This window comes from Vitis riparia, chromosome 6 (assembly GCF_004353265.1).
Source record: "Vitis riparia cultivar Riparia Gloire de Montpellier isolate 1030 chromosome 6, EGFV_Vit.rip_1.0, whole genome shotgun sequence".
NCBI classification, from domain to species: domain Eukaryota; kingdom Viridiplantae; phylum Streptophyta; class Magnoliopsida; order Vitales; family Vitaceae; genus Vitis; species Vitis riparia.
Genome location: NC_048436.1, coordinates 14,421,027 through 14,444,207, shown reverse-complemented (window position 1 = coordinate 14,444,207; position 23,181 = coordinate 14,421,027). Strand labels below are relative to the sequence as shown.

General features: G+C 36.1%; 4 protein-coding genes across 9 annotated transcripts; all 4 read right to left on the bottom strand.

Moving 5' to 3' along the window:
• Positions 1 to 1,108: 1,108 nt before the first annotated feature.
• On the bottom strand, positions 1,109 to 4,864 carry LOC117916124 (cation/H(+) antiporter 15-like). Of its 3 annotated transcripts, XM_034831985.1 has the most exons (4): positions 4,129 to 4,751; positions 3,154 to 3,606; positions 2,602 to 2,787; positions 1,109 to 2,374 (listed from the first exon to the last, which is right to left on the bottom strand). In XM_034831985.1, exons 1-4 carry the CDS (start codon positions 4,378 to 4,380, stop codon positions 1,214 to 1,216), a joined length of 2,052 nt encoding a protein of 683 aa, XP_034687876.1. In that variant the 5' UTR covers positions 4,381 to 4,751; the 3' UTR covers positions 1,109 to 1,213. The 3 variants fall into 3 exon arrangements, with proteins under 3 accessions (XP_034687876.1, XP_034687875.1, XP_034687874.1); XM_034831984.1 differs by lacking the exon at positions 4,129 to 4,751 and adding an exon at positions 4,781 to 4,864 and having other exon boundaries at positions 2,602 to 3,606; XM_034831983.1 differs by having other exon boundaries at positions 2,602 to 3,606.
• LOC117916127 lies at positions 4,804 to 6,749 on the bottom strand. Of its 3 annotated transcripts, none has more exons than XR_004651513.1 (2): positions 5,167 to 6,749; positions 4,804 to 4,879 (listed from the first exon to the last, which is right to left on the bottom strand). XR_004651513.1 is itself a non-coding variant. In XM_034831987.1 (1 exon), exon 1 carries the CDS (start codon positions 6,747 to 6,749, stop codon positions 5,238 to 5,240), a length of 1,512 nt encoding a protein of 503 aa, XP_034687878.1. In that variant the 3' UTR covers positions 5,072 to 5,237. The 3 variants fall into 3 exon arrangements, 1 of the variants encoding a protein (XP_034687878.1); XR_004651514.1 differs by lacking the exon at positions 4,804 to 4,879 and adding an exon at positions 4,896 to 5,021; XM_034831987.1 differs by lacking the exon at positions 4,804 to 4,879 and having other exon boundaries at positions 5,072 to 6,749.
• Positions 6,750 to 9,759: 3,010 nt separating this feature from the next.
• LOC117916126 (WRKY transcription factor WRKY24-like) lies at positions 9,760 to 12,732 on the bottom strand. The gene is made up of 5 exons (XM_034831986.1): positions 12,252 to 12,732; positions 11,823 to 12,011; positions 11,088 to 11,740; positions 10,833 to 10,994; positions 9,760 to 10,510 (listed from the first exon to the last, which is right to left on the bottom strand). The coding sequence occupies exons 1-5, from the start codon at positions 12,585 to 12,587 to the stop codon at positions 10,039 to 10,041; spliced, it is 1,812 nt and encodes a 603-aa protein (XP_034687877.1). The 5' UTR covers positions 12,588 to 12,732; the 3' UTR covers positions 9,760 to 10,038.
• Positions 12,733 to 15,351: 2,619 nt separating this feature from the next.
• On the bottom strand, positions 15,352 to 19,952 carry LOC117915874 (F-box/LRR-repeat protein 3-like). Of its 2 annotated transcripts, none has more exons than XM_034831613.1 (8): positions 19,097 to 19,951; positions 18,204 to 18,329; positions 17,970 to 18,074; positions 17,468 to 17,861; positions 17,257 to 17,386; positions 16,431 to 16,725; positions 16,090 to 16,344; positions 15,352 to 15,420 (listed from the first exon to the last, which is right to left on the bottom strand). In XM_034831613.1, exons 1-8 carry the CDS (start codon positions 19,754 to 19,756, stop codon positions 15,379 to 15,381), a joined length of 2,007 nt encoding a protein of 668 aa, XP_034687504.1. In that variant the 5' UTR covers positions 19,757 to 19,951; the 3' UTR covers positions 15,352 to 15,378. The 2 variants fall into 2 exon arrangements, with proteins under 2 accessions (XP_034687504.1, XP_034687505.1); XM_034831614.1 differs by lacking the exon at positions 15,352 to 15,420 and adding an exon at positions 15,914 to 16,046 and having other exon boundaries at positions 16,102 to 16,344; positions 19,097 to 19,952.
• Positions 19,953 to 23,181: the final 3,229 nt, after the last annotated feature.

The following is a 23,181-nucleotide window of genomic DNA, read 5'->3' as shown; positions in this document are numbered from 1 at the left end:
AGGCAGAGTATATTGCTGTTGTTGCAGCTGTAAATCAAGCCTTATGGCTTAGAAAGTTGCTGACAGATTTGGATATGAAGCAAGAAGTGAGTACAAAGGTGTTTGTAGACAACCAAGCCACTATATCTATTGCAAATGATCCAGTTTTTCATGGTAAAACAAAGCACTTCAAGATTAAATTGTATTTTCTGAGGGAAGTACAGAAAGAAGGAGATATACAGCTAGTCTATTGCAATACAGAAAGTCAGAATGCAGATATTCTGACTAAAGCTCTTCCTAAAAAAAATTTGAGTTTCTACGAGAAAGACTTGGAGTTTGCAGCTCCTAAGTCAAGGAGGAGTGTTGAGAGTTATGCCTTAGTAGCTGCTGAGGGAAAGGCTGAAATCGTCAACCACATGCAATTGAAGTCAACGAGATTACTAGAATGCTGAAGCTATTTTTATGTTTCTGTTTTTGCTGTTGCTATTTTTATGTTTTTTGCTTTTAAGTTAAATTCTGATGCTATTTTGTAGGAGGTAGTTGTTTGTTCAACAAGTAGCTTGATTTGATGCTTTTTTTGAGGTCATATCTGTTACACAATCTGTATAAATTCAGCCTTATGATCAAATAAAAAAAATCAGATCAGTAGCAACATCTCTGTTCTCTGTTGCTTGGTGTGTTAACCTCCCCTGTTTCCAACAATCCCTAATGCCAATTCTCTTTGAAGCTGGAATTTTTCATCAGGGTATAGATTGGTTTCCGATAATTTTATTGGTTTCAGATGTAATAAGATGTCCCAATTCTGGAGGATGAATTTGTAGATAAGTTTTATGTAAAAATAGACTAAAGCAATTCAAGATCTTTCTGATTAGAGTATGCTGATGAGAAAATTGTTGCAGAAACTACAACCTACGCTGCAGCAGATTTTGATGAGTCTGAAGGCAGAATAGACATCAAAAGACATCTTGATATAATGGTGTATGGGCTCTGCTGGTCTTTTCTGTTGGTAGGGGAAGAAAAACAATTTATAAGAAAGCCAAAAGAGGGCATACACATTACATAGGATTGGCTTCTGATCATTTCTTTTTTCCCTAATTAGACAAATCAATCAGCAGTGGCAAGAAGAACAGAGGAGAAAGAATTTCACATAATTTGAAGGTGATAGTTGCAGTTTTGATAATGAAACTAAAGTCTTTACATATTCTTTTTGGGATTGTCATAATCCAGAAAATCCCTATAAGTTTACTCTTCTCAGGTGTAATGACTCCTCTGGGTCAAGCAATCCCCATATTCTGGTCTGTTGTTGCACCACCAAAACTGAAGCCTTGCTGCCTTTGGAATATGTGGTAACTAGTACTTCTCCTACGGTCCCCAACTCTCTGTGTTCACTGTATTTTGTGAGCTCAGACATAAATTGTGACTGGCCATGGCTTCTCCCAACCATAACAAGGTCGCAAGTATTCTCCATTGGTCTAGTTACAGCAAGCACACTCGCTATGTCTGTCACCGCCTCTTCTTGGTAGGAAACTTGCTCATTGTGCAGGGTGTTGAGCCTGAATTCACCTAAGGTTTCAGCATCAAGCATCTTGCTCCTGTCTGTACCCCCTACTATTTCGTTCAAGGAAGAGAATCGGATAAGAGTGAGATTTACATTAGGGTGCTCCGACATTCGTCCTGCCAATGCTACTGCTTCTCGATCATCTGCACCCCCAAAGAAGAGCACAGCCACCTGATAAGATGAAGGTTCTGCCATTGCAGAGCTACCCTTTTTCCGGTTCCCACAGTCAATGAGGATAGCAACAGAGCAAGGAGCTTTCTCAAGCACATTCTTGTTCAGGTTCCTAAAAACATAGGGTGCTTCTATCCTTTCCCCATTGATCCGTTGCCTGTGGAAAGGGATGATTACAATGCATGTTCTCTTTTCTAGAGCAAGGGAGCACACATCATTGTGCATTGTTGCATAAGGTGAAACGCCTTTAAAGCAATGCACCATGACAGCACCCCTACTTCTTTCTTCAAACTTCCGGAAGGAATTGAAGATTTGTTCAGATTGTGTAGGGTACAAAGAGGGCTTTTCACGCGGTCGGTGGGCAACAAGTAAAGAGGAGGAACGGCCCATCAGCTTAACAAGGTGGAGAACGAATAGATTCATGGGGCTATCTGTGGTGGGATTGGTAGCATTAAGGAGGCTGATGATGGTTTTGACATTGTCTTGGCTGTGGATACAAGCCAGTATGCAGAGTTCTTCACCGCGTTTGCTGTGTTGGACAGTCCTCCTTTTGTAAGCAATAAACCTCTTTGAAGGGTCATACAGGGATTTTACCAGGGGTGAGATAACTCCTGTTACAACCACCACAGAGATAATCATAATGGCAAAGCATTCTTCGTTCATGACCTGCACATGCATTTATGTAATTACCCCTATTGATTAAATAAAAGAGCAGCTTAATAGCTAGAAACCCTTCTAGGTTTCCAGTAATTTCCCTTGTATGAAGGTACTTGATTTTTCCTATATGGTACATGCACATCAAAAGATTCACAGAAAAAGCTTTTAAATGTTGAATTTTCAGAAAGAGACTTAAATAATGGATTTAAAAACCATCCAAGATAAAGTTCACATACCTTGTCTTTCTTCCAATTACTCAGCATGGCAAGTTCGAGAATGCCTTTGGAGTTCATGATAAGGGCAAGAGAAAGGGCATCTCGGAATGGCATCCTGCAGAAGAGCGGGGGTAATATTGTTCCTATGATCTTCCCAACGAAAGAAACAAAAACAACCAACAGAATCACACCCGCATTCATCAACTTCTGTATGGCAAAAACATCTGTATTTAATCCACAGGTAGTGAAAAAGATCGGCATAAGAAGCACAGAAACAAAGCAATCGAGCCTCTCTACCAATGCTGCTCCTAAGGGTGGTCCATCTGGTATGACCAAGCCCAAAATGAAAGACGCAACAAGGGCACTGAGACCGATTACTTCACCCATGAGCCCACACCCCATTAATGCAACGAGGAAGAAGAAAATATATATCTCTTTTACAGGCTTCCCTTCTGGGGTGTGTCTAATTGCCCACAAAGCTGCAGGACGGATCCCAAACACAATGACAGTAATAAGGAGGGCACTAGATAAAAAGGACCCTATTGATGACGTTACCGATTTTTCTGTGGCTACCTTAGAAACGAACCTCAGTGACAAAATGGACCAGTGGAGCACATCACATATTATTGAAGAAGATGAGGCAAGCCGTCCAATCTCTGAATTTAGGATCTTGAGCTCTGTAAGAAAGCATGCAATAACTGGGAAGGACGTCATGGACTGTAATGCCACTATAAGGGGAAGAATACTCGTAACATCATGATCCAAAGAGAAGCATTGGTTGATGATGAGGGCGGCTACTCCTGCCAATGCATAAGGTACAAAGAAGCCTAAAACTCCTATAGCTAAGGCCTTTCTTCCTGATTTTAGGACCATGGTTGGGTCCATCTTCACTCCAATCAGGAAGATAAAGAGCATGAAACCGAAAACTGATAAGGTGTCAAGCACAGTTCTGCCTCTGGTTGGAAACACTTTTGATGCAAATACCGAGTTGTGCCCAAGAATTGAAGGACCTAGAATCACACCACCCTGGTGAAAAAAATTCACAAACACATACAATCAGCAACTTATTACTGGCTTCCTGAATCAGACTGATAAATCACAAAAAGGAGATTTCTATTTTCCCCCCAAAGAGTTCTAGCGTTGCTTCCAGAGCAGTTGGCCATTGGGAATAGACTCAAGCAACAGAAGGGAGCGTATAACATTTATGTATAATAAATGCCCTTCTTGAATAACTACAAGGAGCTTGTTTCTAAGTTTCCTGGTGACACCTAATTGAACTTCCTGTTATATGTTCAAATAGGAAACCAAAAGCCACTCCTTTCAAGTTGCATCTATATACGAGCAATAAGCTGTGTTTTTTGAATCAGCCTGAATTGGAAGCTGAACCCCTTCAGGCGGTGGAAGAGTTGGACTGGACTTCATTATTTCAGTTTATTTTTTTTATTTTTTTATTCCATATAGAATTCAGGGGATTTGATTTGATCAACGAATTAAAACAATAAATATGAGGAGAAAATGGTGAGAAAAAAAAAAAAAAAAGAACTTAACCAGAATCTGGGAAACAATGGAGGGTTGGCCGAAGGGCTTGAGAAGGAGATGAATGGAGCGTGTGATAATGGTGATGAAGGAGAGCTGCATCATCAGAAGAGGAAGTGAGAAGAGGAGAGGGTTATCTCCAAACCATATCCCCCTTGAGTTGACATGGTTTACAAAGTGGCAGGCATAGGGGAAACCCAGTGCCATCTGCAGATCATCTCCAGCCTTCTGTTGAGCTGGGTCCTGAGGAAGCGCAGTGTCCATGCCTTCTTCCTCTTGTTCAGAAAGAGGAACCCAGAAGAATTTTTACAGAAAGCAAGAGATGGACTGAGAGAGAGAGGTGAACCCCATTTCAGAGAATTGAGGAATGGATGGAGGAGCATTAGAATTGGAGCCAATTATGAGAGAAAGAAAGAAAGAGCACAAATTTGTCTTGGTGGTTAATTTTTAAACGTTGACCTTTGACATTTTGGACCAAAGGAAGAGAAGGGGGTCAGGCCATGCCCATGAATGTATCATAAGCCTAAATATATGGCCCCTTCCTCTCTATGATTTTGATAGTTTAATATTTCTATTACCTAGAAACATTAAATGGTTTTTTATTTTTATAGAATAGAATAAAATAAAATCGACCATTTTGCAAAGTCAAAGCCCCTTCTATTACCATGTTCTTCTGGCTTCAGTTGACCCTTCTTCAACTGAATCTCAGATTCTTCGGGACCACCCCATGGATTGGGAGAACTCAAGAATCCAACCTCAGCCTCTGAAAAACGCACGAGACCTCATCAATGTACAACAAATAAATCAATAAATAATGAAATCTGTGGACAACAAAGAAACCTTCTGAGTTTGAGGGTCCTCCCAAATGTCAGGAGAAAATTGGTGGGTCTACACCCTTGTATTCTCTGGTGGACAGGATGAGGTAAGGAGTAAAAAAAATGATTGAAGCAAGCTATACTATTGAATCAATTCCAAAAAATTGTGATTGAATTTTCTTTTGCCAGTGTAACAAATAAAAAAGAAAAGAGAAACGGAAAACAAAATCTTCACCTTAAAATGAACCAAAGGAGGAACAAAATGAAAGAATGTTACATGAAGATTGACTTTTACCCAACTGTCCATCACCACCATTGATGCACAAGAACTCCACTTTTTCTCAGAGAAGAAAACAGGTCCAAGCATTGGGCATAAGTCTTCTGAAACTTGGAACTCCTCTGACCAGGGCAGCATCTTTGCCATCTGTTGTAGTGGCATTCAAGGAAAATCTCATCAATTAAACAAATTGCTCCTGTCTCTATCAACCTCGGAATCAAATGGAATTCAGTGCCTTCCACATCCATCTTCATCACGACAAAGTCTCTTTCCGAAACCGTACTTTTCAACCAATTAGCGAAATCAATTCCTTGAATCTTGTCAACGTCAGCAGCATAACTGGCCGAGGATTGCACAGGTTGAATCCTTCCCATTCCTCTGCCTCTTTCCTGAACTTTCCTACCTGGGTCTCTGGTAATCTCAAAGAACAAAGTCTCATTCCTCAACCAAGCTGCATAAGGCAAAAGCGTTACCCCTTTCTTCAATCTATACTCTTCGTGGAAAGCCTTGTCGGCCTCAATTGCATAAATTTCAAAAGTCTTATTCTGTTTCGGGTACTGCTTCTTGAACCAACTACCAATGCTTGAACCATAGCTCCGAGCTCCAACATCCACATACACATATCTCTGCTTGAAACTCACATCAACCATAGAAGATATATATTTTATGTTTTTTATGTTCCTCTTCAATGTAATCCAAGGCTTCAATGGCTCTTCTTCGATCAATGGCTCTGCATTCTTGATTATTTCCTGTTTATGCCCCGGAACAGAGCACTTCTTAAATGAATTCCTATCAGGAGATGACTCTTCATGCGCAAGAATCTCAATGTCTTTCTTTAAAACAATCTCGCGAATCGAAGGCACTGATGAATCAAGATTATCTATGTCTCGCGACCTAATGAATCTACAGCAATTGAACAACTCAAGAAACGAATTGAAGCTATAAGCATCTTTTGCAGCCACCGTGTGAACAACAACGAAGCCACCAGGTTTGAGAGTCCTACCAATCTCTGCTGCAAAATTCCCCGGCCGAGCTGACCGGTCAAGACCGCCGTTGCTGGAGAACTCGAAATCAAAGGTGTTATTATCGAAAGGCTGGCGATAGGCCTGACCAGAGACAACCAATGGTGGAAACGCCTTCTTCGAAATCCCAATCGCATCAACAACTCCGATCTCTCTCAACGCGAAAACATCTTCTCCGGTTGACGTTTCGATGCACAGCGACTTCGAATCCGGCGAGAGATACCCCTCGAAGATCAAATCTTGAAACAAAGAAGAGAAGTAATCGACGCTCTTTCGCCATTGTTTGCTAGTCCACATATCGAAAGATGCTTCCCCGATAGCGGCCTGGTGAGCTCCGACCACAACGCTGGAGATTTTCGGATTCTCCGGAGAGAAACAGAAACCTCCAGAACCGCATTCTCGGCCTTTGATTCTGACAACGTAAGCAAATTCAACAATGACGATGAGAGCAACAAAGCAGAAGATCGTTCGTATCAGAATGTTCCTAAGAAGGCTGCGCCTCCCTGCAGTAGCGTCCATGAAAATTTATTGTACACAAGCAGGGAAAAGAAGAAGAATTCAAATGAAATGAAAGAAAAGGAAGGGCTTCCGAAAGAAACGGGAGAACTCTGGTTTGGCGCCAATTGGGGTTGCAGGTGAGCAAGAGAGAAGGGTATGGATTTGAAAATAAGGAAATTTTTGGTGGGTAAAATGGGAATAAATGGGAGTTTTGATCTCAGCAGATCTGCGTATCCGCGCACATTTTGATGGTTTTGGAAACGGCTGGAAGCGTGAATTCGGTGATTTTTTCCATAAATGTCGAAACTACCCTTTATAGTCGACAGTTGCGCGTTGGCAGAGTGCCAATATAGCCGTTGGGAAAGTTCCCGACTCCCTGCTTGTACCATTTGGCTCTTTCTTTTGCGGCTGTTGACACGTTGGATTATAACACGTGTTGATATTTTGGAAATTTTAATCCTAATATAATTTCATAATAAAATCAATTCACTAAATATGGAATCATTAATAATATCTTCGGGACAATCGTATATTTCTTCCTGTAAGAAGTAAAAACATTTACTAGTTCCCTATCATTAATTTCATATTTGAAATTATTTTTAAATAATTTTAGTATATTTAAAATTTTCAATGCAATAAAAAGAAAATTATTATACTAAATTTTTTTTGGATATTCCTACCTTTTTAAAAAAATATAGATAAATATTCCTGAAAAATATAAATAAATTTGGTCTTTGCTCTTCTTTATTTCATTTTAAGAAACTAATTTTCTAATTATTTATAAGAAAATATTTAATGATATATTTATATGAAAACAAATCTTAGAATAAAATATTTTCTTTATAATAATAAAAAAAATCCTCATAAAATATATTTAAATAGAAAAATATAACAACTTTATTCGATATGGAATGTATAAAGTTAAGGACTTGTTTGACAAGTGTAAAACAAGAAAATATGTTTAAAAATTAAAATCCTATTTTTTATTTTTTATTTTTAACAACATAAAATAAAATAAGTATTTTTAAATAACATCTTTAATTATTTTCACTTATTATTTTTAGAATTTTTTAAAAAAATAATTAACACTAAATATTTAAAAACATTACAAATTTCATATAGACTTTTCTTTTATCAAACATCGAACAATTTTCAAAATTTGTTATAAAAAATTATTTTTAAAAATAATTACTAAATAGGGCTTTAAGGATTGAGATATAAACTTATTATTTTTGTTTTCAAAATTATAAAATATTAATTAATTTATATATATATATATATATATATATATAAAACCATGTTATGAAAAAGTTATTGAGTAGCTTATATATTACTTTAAAAAATAATAAATACTTTTTGATATTTCATTTTTATAAAATAATATAATCATTATTTCTCTATGTGAATCTTTAAGAATTATTATATCTCACATAGAAGTGACTATTATTTTCTACTTTTAAAAATAAAATAAAAGAATATTTTTTTCCACAAACTAGGATAAAAATAAATGTGGCATTTTTAAGATAAAAGATTGCATTCTAAATTTGTGAAATGGTATAAAAATGGTCAATTCATATTAATTAGATATGGGTTGGATAGGCTCAACCCAAATCCTATCCATTTGATATTCAATCAAATCCAATCCATTTATATTCGCCGGAAACAAGGAATAATGAGAATACATATTTTAATTTTATTTTTATTTTTATTCTCGAATTAATTTGATGATTTCAATTATCGTGTTTGAATACCTAAAGGAACAGAGATTGAAATGATAATTTGATTTCATTCTAATGTTAAGTGAAAATGGGAATAAAAAAAAATTATAAATAATATCCATATCATATTATACCTAGTTTAAATTTTTATTTTTATTTTCATTAAAAAAAAATTCTTAAGAGTTTGTTTTTTTTTTTTTTTTTTTTGGCTAAACAATAAAAACCTATTTTGGTGTGTAATTTTTAATTTTTTTTTTACCACTTTTTAGTTGTTATTTTTTAGAAATAATTTTTAAAAACAAAGTAAAATATTAGAGAAAATGATCAAGTGAGACTTTGTATTAAATGTATTTATAAGTTTAATAAATTAATTTTTATGAATAATTTGAAATTAAAAAAATAATAATTAATTATAAATTAAATAAAATAATTTTAAAATTCATCTTCATAATTAAGAAATAAATGCAAAATTTTGACTCATTTATACCTTAAAAAATTAAATTTCATTTGTCTTTTTATATTCATTTAAAATATAACAGTATTAACAAGTATTTATTTTGAATTATTATGATGTATTTTTAACAAAATAAATCAATTAATGTTAGTATCTATATTTTCATAATATTTATAAAAAAAATATAACTAATGATCTTATTAAATTATTAATATTTATATTTTATTAAAAACTATTTATTTATTTATAATTTTAAAAATATTTTTATTTTTAACATGATGTGAATTATATAAATTAAATTTATAATTTATGTTACAAAATCAAAATAAAAAATTATTTTTAAAAATAACTTATCTAAATAGGTTTTAAAATTTTTAAATATTAAAAATACTTTCTTAAAATCATTTGGAATGTAGTTCAACTCTTCATCGGAATCACTTAGCTTTTATTCGTTTTTAGTGGTAGCCAGAGGAAGTGATGGTGGCCTAGTATAATTATACGGATAATAATTCATAAAGAAAGGAAGTGTATTTAAGGAAGCGACCAAATAAGAATAATAGATATAGATAGGCACTGTTAGGTGGTGGGTGGGTCGGTGGCCATAACTAAATGCGCCGTGTCCTTCACGTAACTGTCTCACTCAGACCATTAAAATAAGACTCCTCATTTTACCAAAACACCCATCCGAAAGTTATAAGCATAAATATAAACCAAGGGTATTAGAGGAATTTGAAATGTGACAAGAGAACCCACCCCGTGTTTCTCGCTTTATTCCTATCGATAACGCGTTGACCTTTGACTGGCGTGCCACCAGACGATACCCCCGCTCCAAATCTTTGACCGGTTCAAAGCTGAATTATAAAATAAATAAAAAATTATATAAACTTTTTTTGTTCCCTTTTATGACATTTTTATCTGGGGAAAAATTAACTACAATATGAATTGGAGCTGTGTGACAAATTCAAAAAATAAATTTAGTGCCAAATTTTGAATATACATAACCACATACCTGTAGAAATATACATCAAAAAAACAAACAAAATGGGGGATAATTAAATGAAATAAAGCTTCCTTATTGATTTTGTTCTTTTTTTTCCTTCTTCTGATCTTCAAACCTTGCCTGAAGCTGGGCAGAGCTTCAACAGAGCAGAGACTCGAATAACATGTCGTCTCTGGGCTCTTCTTTGGTTCTGGAGAACACATTGTCCTGGTGCTGTGGCTGGTTCATGTAAGTGGCCATGGAGTTGCCGAAGTTGGAGAATCCGAAGCCATCAGGGCTCTGCAGCATCTCTAGCGTGAAGGGTGCTGCTTGGGCTTCTGATGTGGGGTGCCTGACATGGCGAAGAGGGTTGGTGGTTGAGTTGTTGGGGAGATGGGTCATGGTTGAAGGCCTGATTGCCATTGGCATATTGTTGTTGGTGGTGGCGGCGGCGGTGGTGTCGGGCAATGGCAATGGCCTGTTGACGGAGTGGCTGCCGCTGCCTCGCGCTGCCGGCACATCATGGTTGTGCTTCCCCTCATAGGTTGTTATCACTGCCCTGAGGTCATGGGAGGCTCTCTCGACATGCTTTCTCACGGGACATCCTGGGTTCGTGCACTTATAGTAGCTCCTACAAGAAACCATGATATCAGAGACTCAGTGCCCAGCTCAATCTCACTCAGTTTACCTTCTCACCATTGCATACATTCATGGAGAAATGGGTTAAGCTTTTCCTATCAGACAAACCTCTAGGCCATAATGTATCTAAAAGGCAGACATAATGTGCAAAATCCACTTTACAAAAATGTTTATATAAACTAAGGGGTCTTCAGTTAGTAGAAGACATTGAATGATGGGAACAACCTTTTTGAGACTTCGGAGCACAAAATTAACTGAAAGCATAATAAATACCTAAAAAAGGGTGGAAAAGTGAAAGGAAAGCAAGATTCTACCTGGGATTTGGATTTCCCTTGACAACTTTCTGTCCATATTTCCTCCATCTATAGCCATCGTCGAGGATATCGATGTCACTGGTTGTTTGAACAACAACTCTAGGTTCTCTGACTGTTCTACTCCCAGGGGCTGATATACCTTCATTTTCACTCTCCTTTTTCCTGGAAAAGAAGATTAGAAAGAAGAATCAGATCAAATTCAAATAGAAAAGCCCCCATGTAATTATTGTGTAAAATCTGTAGTATGGGATTTACCATCTTTTGGCCTCAGGTTCATCTTCATCGAAGTCATCTCCTCCTGATTTACTCTTCTGAGAGCTCTGCTCAAAGTCATCATCCCCCATGGAGATTGATGAATTCTCTGGTGTTGCAACGGAATCCATTTGTCCAGTGCCATGCGCCACAAATGGCTGATCAGGAACTTCATTGTTGGGAGGATTGGAAGCTTGAATTGTTTGAGAAGATGATAATGATGATCTCCTGGTAGACTGAGGCTTGGGATGGTTATGAGTACCTTTGTAGACAATCTCAGTGACCTGGCCTTCCAAGGATCTTTCCACTTTCTTCTTAGTTGGGCAATTGGGGTATGTGCACTTGTAATAGCTTCTCGGGTTTTCGCTTCCTTTCACTTGTTTCTGCCCATATTTCCTCCAATTGTACCCGTCCTCTGATCTTCTCTGCTCTCTAATTGACTGAGATGATGCGTGGTAACTGCCATAATCCGATTGGAATCCATTGTTGCCGTTTCCGTTGCTCTGAGTGTTAGTTTGGATCGTGGCAATCTCAGGGGAGAAGCTCTGGTAGGAACCAAATTCAGATTTCACCGTAGTTTTTTCTGATGAAAAACTATCTTGCTTGGTTGGTTCTTGAAAACTCCAAGCTGGTTGCTGTCCTCTCAAGGCTTGTTCCTAAGAATTTTAAACAATTCAAAGATTATTAAAGAGAACCCAGATCAGAGAAACCTAAGGAAGATCGAAATCCAGAACATACAGTAGTAATCGTGGTGGTTGAAGGCTGAAACATGCTTGCTGAAGTCGTGGAAGGCCTTGCCTGGGGTTGGAACGAAAAATCTAGGTAGTTTTTATCTTCCCTTTTGACATCCTGCTGGTTGCTGTTCGAATTACTCCTCCAATTGAAGCCCTGAGATGGAAAAGTTCCTGTTGTCGGAGAAGGCAGAATCTGCATACAAACACAAATACCCATAAATTAAATTCCACAAGAAACCCCCAGACATGGACCAAACCAACACCCGATAAGCTAAAATCCTATGAAGAGATTCAAAAAGATGGAACAACCTTGGGTCTATGTCCTAATTCCCCGTTTGGTTGCCAAGAAAATGATTGAACTCAGCTCAACAGAGTCAAGCTCTCTGTTCCCACCACAAAAACATGAAAACAAAGGAAGAAGAAATACACATACGTTAGAAGAGGAGAGAAGCACAGGCGAGTCGAGAAGTTCAGCTGGGCTCAACCCTGCAGGAATAGAAAAGTAAGAAGAAGGAGAGATCGGAGGCGGGGAGATGGGCAGCGAAGGCGGAGGAATTGACTTGAACTTCGGCACTCCGGACCCCGTCCTCTCTGCAATTCGATCCGAAAGCCCCCTCCCCACGGCACCCTTGTCACCAGTGGTGGTGGTGACGGGATCCTCGTCGGCGGACGTGAGGAGGTCGGAGTAGGAAGTGGACATGAAAGAGGAGAAAGAGAAAAGGGGATGCGAGTTTGCAGAGGTCTCTAAGCTCCCAGAGGAAGAACCCATGTGAAAGGGAGAAGCTATTGTGGTGGAGGAGAGGTGCAAATGTAAATGTAAGAGACCAAGGCCCAGAAGAAGAAGAAGATGGTGATGATGATGTTGTCAAAGTTTTCACGTATTGGACAAGCCTTTCTTCGTCTTGGGTGTATCTTCTGGGAAGGTGATGAGGACTGTGACCGTGGAGAAAAAATGGAAAATACATATGCCTTTTGGTCAAACCTCGTGGGTTTGACTGGCTGGCTCCCTAGAGAGGCGGCTGCTGAGACTCAGATTTCTCACCCTTCTCTTTCCATTGGCTGAGTTTCTCTGCAGTTGGATGCATGCGGACAATTGCGATTTGTGTGCTGTCATGCCACGTGGTTTCTTTTCTCCAAAAAGTATTTAAATAATCTTTCGGTGTTAATATCATAATGTGGCTTGTTCGGATTCGGATCGACTCCTGGGAAAGGGGTAGTGGACCATGTTTTTATGTGACTTCAGACGTAGTGGAATCCGACGGTGGAGATTGGGAGTCCATGACTCGTAATACGGGGGTATTCATTTGACTTCAGAAGTAGTGGAATCAGACGGTGGAGATTGGGAGTCCACGGCTGGTAATATGGGGGTATCCACTGGGGAGCTGGTTTCGGGAAGGCTCATACAGTGGTAATGAATCGCATGGATAAGAGACGATGCCCCCTTGAACACGTAATGACTAATGGGCTGGTACGGTAGATCTTCTAGATTTCTTGACATGAAATTACTCATTTATCCTTTCAAAATATCCTAAAGCTTTGCCGCGTTAGATCTAGATGCCCCTGAAAAAATGACTTGGCAGTTCACACTAATGGCATCTCTCCACTCGAGTTTGGGTTCAAAGTGGCCTTAAAATATACTTTTTGACCCGCTTTTAAACAATTTTTCAAAATGACCCCTTTTTGTCCCTCTTAAAATGTTTAGTACATATTTCATATTTGAAATTTATGCATCCAAATTATGATTTTTTATTTTTTGAAAGAAAGACTAATTTAAGTTATAATTTTACAAAATTTTTACTAATTCTCTCACTTACTTCATTGCTTACTAAAAGTATGAAAAAAATAAATTTAAAATTTCTTCATTTATATAAAAAATAAATTTAAAATTTATGTTGAATTTATTATCTTCACCTCCTATTTTACTTTTTTTCTTCATTCTGTTTTTATTACCCTCACATTTTCTTTCAATAAAAGCAATTTTTTTTTAAGGTTGTGTTTGGTTCCTGAAAAGTACTAAACAAATAAATAAAAAATAAGAGAAATAATTTTCTCATATTTAATTGTATTATAAAAAATTTCAAAAAAAATTAAATATAATTAAAATAAATAAAATAAGTTTAAAATATCAAATAAAAATAATTTATCGATTTTATTTTTCTTCCTTATTTTCTTTCTCTCACTTTTTTTTTCAAATTTCATGAACCAAACATAGCCTTAACAACCTCAAAATTAAGGGAAAATTAGAAGTGATCCACTAATACTTGAATGAGAAAGGAAACCCAATTGACTGGCCCCGCTAGAGCAAGAGGCCAAGAGGCCAAGATCCAAATTGCAGAATTTTTTGACTAAAAGGGGGAAGAGTGGAGTGAAGTCCAAGTCAAAATTTTTGAATGGACTCCAACGTGGTTAATGATGAGACATGAGGGAAATATTTGACTATGAATTAATATTTTAAATTTAAATTCCTCACGAGTCGTGCCCTTTTATGTATGCCTTCGGTTTTAATTTAAGGAAAAGTTTAGGGTGTTTTCTATGAAAATTTTTAATTTCAATAATTAAAAGTGTATACGATAAAATTTAGACATATATATAAAAGAATAAGAGTAGATAGAGACAAAATAAAAATAAAGCAATGGACTGAATTTGATACAATATACCTAAATTTACATGTGACATAGTTGATTCATCGCACTTTTTGATGATATAGTGGAACCTGATTTCAATTCCTCAATGAGGTACTCATTGAATGTGGTTGATTCCCATGCAATGTCAACAGCCCAATTTTATTTCTATTTTTTCCCACTATATTGGTTTTCTAGAAAATATATGTTTAATTTTTCATAAAAAGATATATCTAAAAAATTAGATATAATTAAAATTAATTAAAATTTTAAATTATTTAATCCTTTTTTCACCCTTTGCATTTTCCCTTAAAATTTTCAAGAACCAAACATTAAACAATAGGGTTAATGCCCATGATTTTTATTTCCAAAAGTAAAAGGAATATACGTATAAAATGTATTGTCATTTCCATTGGGAACTTTTTTTTTTTTTTTTTGATAATTGTGCAATTAATCCCACATGTTTTTTTATAACGGCGTACCTCCCACAGGGCCTGAAGTTAACGATAGGGTAAACCTCAGGTGGTCCTAAGAGGACTCAAATTGATGATTGGGGAACAATCCATGACGGGAACAACCATTTTTGTTTTGTTTTTTGGTTCACTCTTTTATGATCTAGTTTAAGAGGTCAGAGGTGGGGGGCTGCAACTGAAGCTTAAAACCAAACAAGGATGTCCCTATCATGCTTGTAGTAGAAGCAGAGGCAAACCTGATTCAGTCTCCATTAGTTAGAATTTCCATCGAAACTGAAACTCTTGGCCAACTTTTTGGCCAAGCCGGTCTTGTCTGCAGCATCACAGGGGTACAGTATCTGGGCATGGGGACCAGAAGCACTCCGTTAGCCGGTAAAAGGTCAAGATTTAGTCTACAAGGTGAAGAAGTACAGGCCATCTAACCTCTGTTTCCTGAGATGGGGGCTTCAGGAACTGTAATTGCCCATCATCCTAGATGCAGCTTCCATTCCATGGGGTCTGTTTCCACCTGTCAACCAAGACAGACAACTTGAGAACCATCACTCAACATTTTGACAGCAGTTTTTCCAAGTGTGAGTACAAATTTTAGGACAATCAAAGAGTTTGCTGGATCATTTTGAGTATTTTTTTTTTTTAGATCTGATTCCTTACATAAACCTCTAGAATTCCCTATCCATTTGTCAACCTGCTGACATTTGACAGACCTACCAATAGTGAAGTTGTTCAAATCAACATTTGTTTCTTGTTTAATTTCTTTTTCTTTTTTTCACCGACAGGATACGCAAGACAGGTAGTTTATGTGGGGTATCGATCAATAAATATAGGTAGGCAAGGCACAGGCATATTAGATTGTCATTTCGTAATGATCAAATTCATCACCTTTTTGTTTACTAAAGGTATACAAGTGTGCCCTGTCCACCAGAGAGGGTAACAGACAACTGGGTGTCTTTTGCTTGCCAAAGAGAAACGAAAATTTGAAATCTTACATCCACCAGCACAATGCAAATCCAAATGTCCATTCTTTTCACATGAATTCAAGGAAATAGACGGAGAATAAGTTAAATCCAAATTCAACTTTTCGGACTTCTTTCATGGTGCTTATTAATGAGGTCAAAGTTGACTAGAAAATTGGGCACAGATACTTAAAACTACAATGAAATGAGAAAAATTGAAGTACCTGTGTGGTGGCTTTGTCCCTCCATTGAAACACACAACCGCGGGATTGCATGTGATCAAGAAGGGAATGGGGGAGCAGTCGCTTAAAAAATCTGTGAAGCTTCACTTTCATTAGTCCTCTGCATGCCAACAGAGCAGCTGCCAGGCCATTTGAAGTCAATCCTGTCAAGTGCAGGATAGTTATGTTCTGTAGGGAGCTAATGCTGGCCAGGGCCAGGAGCCCCACATCCGTCACAGAACAATATGAGAAGTTGATCTGCACGAAATAAATGAACAATTGTCATTAGTTCAGTGTCATCCTTAAGTACTCCAACTAACCAGATGTGGGAAAACTAGAGTTACCTGCTTGAGATTTTGAGAAAATTGAGCAAGTGGAACCATTCCAACATCATTAATATGATGACATTTTTTTATGTCAAGCATCATAAGCTGCCTACATCCCAGAGCAATGGCTGATAAACCAACTGATGAGACACCAGGGCATCCTCGAATTTCTAGTGCTTTCAACCTCAAACATTTTGACAATGATTCTAAGGATGCATCTGTAACTTTATCACAATAAGCTGTGTTTATCATCTCCAGATCAGGACAACCATGAGCAATTGCTTCAATGCCCACATCGGTTATACAAATGCACCTGAATAAGATAAAAACAGTTCAATTACCATCCAACAGAAACCTTAGCCCTTTTAAAAGGAACCTCATCAAACATTATGCTGAAAACAAGTTCAGAAATGACGGACTTCAACAGACATACTGCTGACCTAAAGATACCTGTCCTTATGTTAGCAATTCTAGCAAAGAAGGAAAATCCCTACTTCTACATCGGGAATTCCTACCTATCTTAATTGTGTGTACAAAAACTATTACCAGAACTTGCACTAAATATCAAAATGATAAGGGACATAGAACCAGTACATCTCTGTAAGGTTCAAAACTTCAAATCTCGTCATGCTAAATAGCATATACCAGCAGCGTTGACAAAAAATTGAAGTGAACAATAGAAACTCAGAAGCTTAAGAGTAAAATTTGACTTCACAAAATAGGTTTTTCAATTCAAATCTTGTTTCCTTTTGTCCATCTCTTTCACACACAAACATGTGTGGAGCATGTCCTTGCAGCAGTCAGTTCTAAATGAGCTAGAAAAAGGTGTTGAAAATTCACAAACCTGTACAAATCAATCTCGGTAAGCTTTGGACAACCAGTTCCAACATGGGCGATTCCATCATCAGTTATTTTTAGGCAAATCCCTAGTTTTAAACTAGAAAGTTTGGAACACCTTGCAATGGACTTCAAACCTGCATAAATGATGTAAAATAAATCATCTAAAATAACTGTGAGTTCTACACATGGCAGGTAAGATGCAATGTGAAATATACCCTCATCGTCAATTTCATTATCTGTGACATCCAGTTCCTCCAAGAATTGACAACACTGTCCAATCAACACAAAAGCTTCGCTCTGAACCAGGCTACATGACTCCATCCTAAGGGAAGTGAGGCAGGTGCAAGAATTTGTTATGCTGTTTATAGAGACTTGAGTTATCTTGTGACAGCATGTGATGTCCAGCTTCCTCAATTCTTGGTGTCCCTGTACAATCAAGGAGAGACCCTCATCTGTCACTCCTGAGCATTTACTTAGGCTCAGCTCCTTGAGAGATGCACACCAATTTCCAATGGCCTTCATCCCAGAACATGTAACAATGCAACCATCTAATCTAATAGATTGCAGATTCGAAAAATACTGCAAACATTTTGCTAGATCAAATGTGACCTGAACCACCATTATAGATAAAAGCAATGAGCCACTTGGAAATATTCCAAATTACAAAAACAAAAAGAAGAAGAAAAAAAAAATCAGCACTACAAGTTTCAGACTCACAGGAGGACCATATGATATGTTAAACTGCCTTAGGCATTCAGCACCATTAGTTATAAAGGACAGTCCATAATGACTGATACAAGGACAATTTGACATATTAAGCACCTGCAGAAAAACCAAAGTGAAAAATTTTCAGTTCATAATGTGTGTATTGAAAATCCCGTGTCAGAAAGGTGTATGCCAGTAACGCACTACAACACAACACTTTTAAGTTTGGTAATGAAAGACAGATACCTCAAGTGACTTGCAACCTTGTTTTAGGTTTGTGAGGCCATCAAGATCGATATGAAAGCATCCTACAAGAACCAAATCTTCAAGATGTTGAAGTTGCAGGACAGATGGAAGACATTTCTTTGTGATCTGCAATTTGAAGATCAGTTTGATACAATTTCCATATAGTAGCTGAACCTCACACGTAAACACATCTAGATTGAAGAATGTGCATTTGACCCAAGCACGCTTGCAACATATTGAACTAAAAATAAATTAACTTGCAGTTTTATCACCACCCTATTATTCAGTTCTGACCAGCTATGCTACATTGGTACCAGGATCTTCATACGCATCGTTGAGAACCAAATTTTTGGTTTTTCATACTTCTAATGAAAAATTAAGAAATAGTTTGCAAAAAAATCTTCCACTTTTTTCCAGATGGTTTTCTTAAAAGCTACAGGCAACTCTTTAAGTTCATGAACAAGGAAAAAAAAGTAGAAATAGACAGATCATCAACAGCACTAAATATAAAAAAGCACACAACAACAATATTAAAAACGTGTACCATAAGGTAAATCTACACTAGTGATTGCATCAAACCAGCAACTAAAAGTTTCAGCAAAGAAATTTCCTGACTGGTTGCTGGGAAAATGTAGGAAACTGGAAGGAAAATGCAATAATTTGGAAACCCCAAAATTTTCTTACATGGGACCCAGGGAACAAAATCCTCCGCTAATCGTGCTTAACTTTTTGGCTTCGTTAATACAAGATTTCCACTTTCTTTTCTACAAGCCAAAAACCTCTTTAAACGAACATATAATATGGATTCAAAATTTAGTGTCTTCCCTTTTCCTACATTTTCTCAGCAACCAAAAGGAGAGTCAAAGAGAGAAAAGGAAGAAAATCAGAATTACCGGTAAGTAAGAGAGATCCAAACAACGGATCTCCTTGCACTTCATAGCGATCAAACCAACGCCCAAATCACTAACACGTAAACACCACTTCAAGTTAATCAATCTCAGCTTCCTACACCCAACTGCTATACACCCAATCCCAATATCCGAAACCAGCTTACACCTCACTAACCATAACCTCTCCAAATTCTTCGCCTCGGCGATCGCTGCAGCCCCGGAGTCCGTAAATTCAGTTGCATTAGACAAATCAATCTCAACCAGAGCCGAGCAGTTCATCACCAACTTTGAGAACCCCACATTCGCGAAAAACATCGATGGAGAAAGCTTAATAGACCGCAGAGTTGACTTACACAGCGACAATATCACATCCCACGAATCGCCCTCATTGAGAGGACAGAGAGAGAGGTCGAGATGGTCGACAACGGGGTAACGGAGGAGAATCCGACGGAGTAAATCGGAGCGGAGAGGCTTGAGGGTTTTGCGGTGGCGAGATTCGACGGAGTAGAAGGACTTGCAGACCAGCGAGAAGGATTTCCTGGAAAATGGGTCGTGGCCGAGAAAATCGAGGATTGCAAAGATGATTTCATCGGTGACAAGGGTGAAGGGGTTGGTGAAGCGTTGTTGTTTCTGCTGCCGCTGCATTCCTTTATATGTCTTCATGAATCTGAAGTGGATTCAGTGTTCATGAATACAAGGAAAAAATAAAAAATGATGGGAGTTGTTGAGAAGAAACAGGGGGATTTGGATTTGGAATAGAATTTGGATTTAGATTTTTGTGAAGAATGCGTGAAGACGGTTGTGTGACAACCGTTAACAGAAAATGGTGGCTCAACTGGTGGAAGCTGAATCTAGCTCTCAGTTCAGTTAAGAAGGATGGTGTAAGGACGACCATGTAAATGTAGAATTACGGTGTTGCCCTTAGTTCCGGCTTCAGTGTCAGTCTGGCTTCTTTTCTAAATGACAATATCACCCTCCTGTGGTGCAACAGGTCATTTGAATTCAACATTTAAAGGTAAACAAGAATAAAATTACATGCGATTTAAGAAAACAATTTAATGTTACTAATTTTTTCACTTTTAAAAATAAAAAATAATAGTAACTTCTAAATAAAATTTAAGTGTCAACAATATATAGATTTATTTTTATATTTTTTAAATTTAAGATATATTAATTTTACACAAGAATATTATCAGCCATGCAATCAAATCTATTCTCATCCATGCATGACCATTGCATCATACCATACCTAAATTTTCTTCCGTTATTGAATTATTCGATATTGTTTTTAGGAGTAGTTCAGTTGTGGAGGGTATAAGGTGTAATTAGGAGTGATGAGTAAGGGTGGTTTGGTCTCTCCAATAATAAAAAAAAAAAAGCTTAGGCTGGGAGTAGTTTGGGGAATAGAGGAAGATTTGGCAGCATCACCAGCACAACTTGGCCATAATGGTAATTAATAATAATAGGTAGATGAGGGGAAGAGGGGAGCCAAGTAGTGGAGGCGATCTCATTTGGGGCAGAAACATATGAGGGAGGACAGACTAAGTGCGCCCTGGTACCACGGCATCCTCACGTTACGATACCTGGCACAAAATCCATATTTTATAATATATAGCTTCCTTTTCAATGGACGGAGTGTAAGGTATCTTCTTCCCTAGGAGTGGGGTCATTTTCTTCTCCACTTAGCTGCGTCTCTTTCAGAAAATGGAGGGCCGGTTTCACGGATAAAACTATGGGAGAATTGTTTGGTGGGCCAGCAAAAATTGACATTTGATCTATATAATTTTCATAATAGATGGAAATAATTTCAAATTTTTATATATTATCTTTTAAGGATATAAAATAACGTTGAACTAAAATATCAAATCACCTTTCATATAAGTTTTTTTTCATATAAGTTTTTTTTTATCTTTATTGCGCAACCTTAATAATTCTATTTTAACAATTTGGATTTTTCATTATTTTAAAAAAAATTATAAATAATTGAAAATCAGCATTATTTTCTATTTTAAATTATAAATAAAGAAAAATTATGTTCAAAACTATTTTAAAAAATACTTTCTAAAAAAATGGTAATATGATTTATATTTTTTTTTATATATTTTCTTTTTGAAAACACGTTTAATTAAAAAATGAAAACTATTTTTAAAAATAAAAATTGAAAACCTTGTTTAATACTATTTTTATATGAAAATAATAAAAAGAATTAAATTTCATTAATTGATTATCCATTTTTATTTTTTTCCATTAGTTATTTTAATAATAAAATAAAAAAAAATATAGTATGTTTACGATTAAACAAATAAATTGATCAATTATGTGTTTTTTGTGGGACTATCTTTTACATGAAAAATAATTAAATAACTAAATTATATATATTTATTACTCTTTTTAATTTTATTTTCTTTATTTATTTTTTGTCTAGTAGAAAATTTTAATATATCCATAATTAACAAAGTAATAAATCAATTGTGCACATTTTAATCTATTAAAATAAATTACTTTCTAATTTAAATAAATAAAATGAAATAAGTAAATAAATTTGAGGTTATTTCTATTTTTTAACATATCTTATATCAATATTTTTTATGGTTAAATAAATTTTTTATTTTTTTCTTTAATTCCAAAAATAAAATGAAATAAATAAATAAATTTGGTATTTTCTAACTGATCTTATATTCATATTTCTTATGGTTAAATAAATGTTTTATTCTTTTTTTCTTTATTTTCAAAAATAAAAGGAAATAAATAAATGAACTTGGCTTAAATAATAATTTTTAAGTAATTTCTTTGTCTTATTTTTAATTACATTTTGCATTGAAAATAAAATAAAATAAAATAACGTTTTATTTGTTTTAATTATTTTAAATGTCAAACTATTGGGAACATAGTTTACACACTCATGTGCATATAATTTATACATATATATGAAATTTATACCATTATACAAGGTTATTACACAATTGTACAACGAGTGTACAAAACTGTCCATTTTGAACAATTTTTTTTTCTTGTCATCTAAGGATTATATATTCTCCTATTACAAATTCTTTTATTTCATGTACTTTATTTAACTCGCATATAACAATTCAAATACTTACCTTAATAATGATGTTTAGAGAAAAATTTTGTTTTTACGTTTTATATCATTTTTTAAATCAAACAATTGAAAATATGGTTCACACATCATATATGGTACAATAATGTATGCATATGGATGAAATTTGCACCATTGTACAAGGGGGGTGTTATATTAACTGTACAAGGTAAATGTTCAATTGGACAAGACACACTCATTATGCACTTTATTTAACTCGCACATGATAATTTGAATATTTATCCCACTAATGATGTTTGAGAGAAAATTTTGTTTTTTCATCTTCCACTATTTTATGAAACAAACCAATGAAAACATAGTTAACCTACCTATGGTTACACATTGAGTAGGGGGTATATGGAATTTGAGTCACTGTACAAGGTATTTACACTAAGTGTACATGACAAATATACTAACTGTACAAGGGTGTATAAGACTATTATTTGTGAAGGATTTTAAGTAATTTTGAAAAACTTATTTGTTTATTTCCTCTAACCGATGATAAATGACATTTCTTACATACATTTGTTAAACATGCATTTCGGCTCATGCGTTTCCCACTCGATGGCGAGCTCGATTTTATTCGAAAAAATGATTTATTATTTGAAAATGACTTGGAGTCGCCACTTATTTTTATTTTTATTTTTAAATGGTAAACAAAATAAGAAAGAAAAACCCTAAGTGTGACTCCTTATTTGGAAAAGGTGGTCTACAAAAAACCGGATCGGGTTCGGGGGTCAGGTTGCTTATCGGGAAGGTACGGTAAAGACCGTAGCACCCTTCTAAGTCCCTAAAGTCGGGTCTCTACTAATAAAATGAAGCAATCATGACAATTGATGAGGGAATCAATGAATACTCAAAGTGATCATGCACATGTGAGAATCTAAACATGCATACAGAAAATGACCCGAGCGGATGTGGATGCATACCTGGGCAGTGATTCATAAAGCGCTATTAAGAAGTGAGGTTAGTGCACAATTAAGGAATAGTT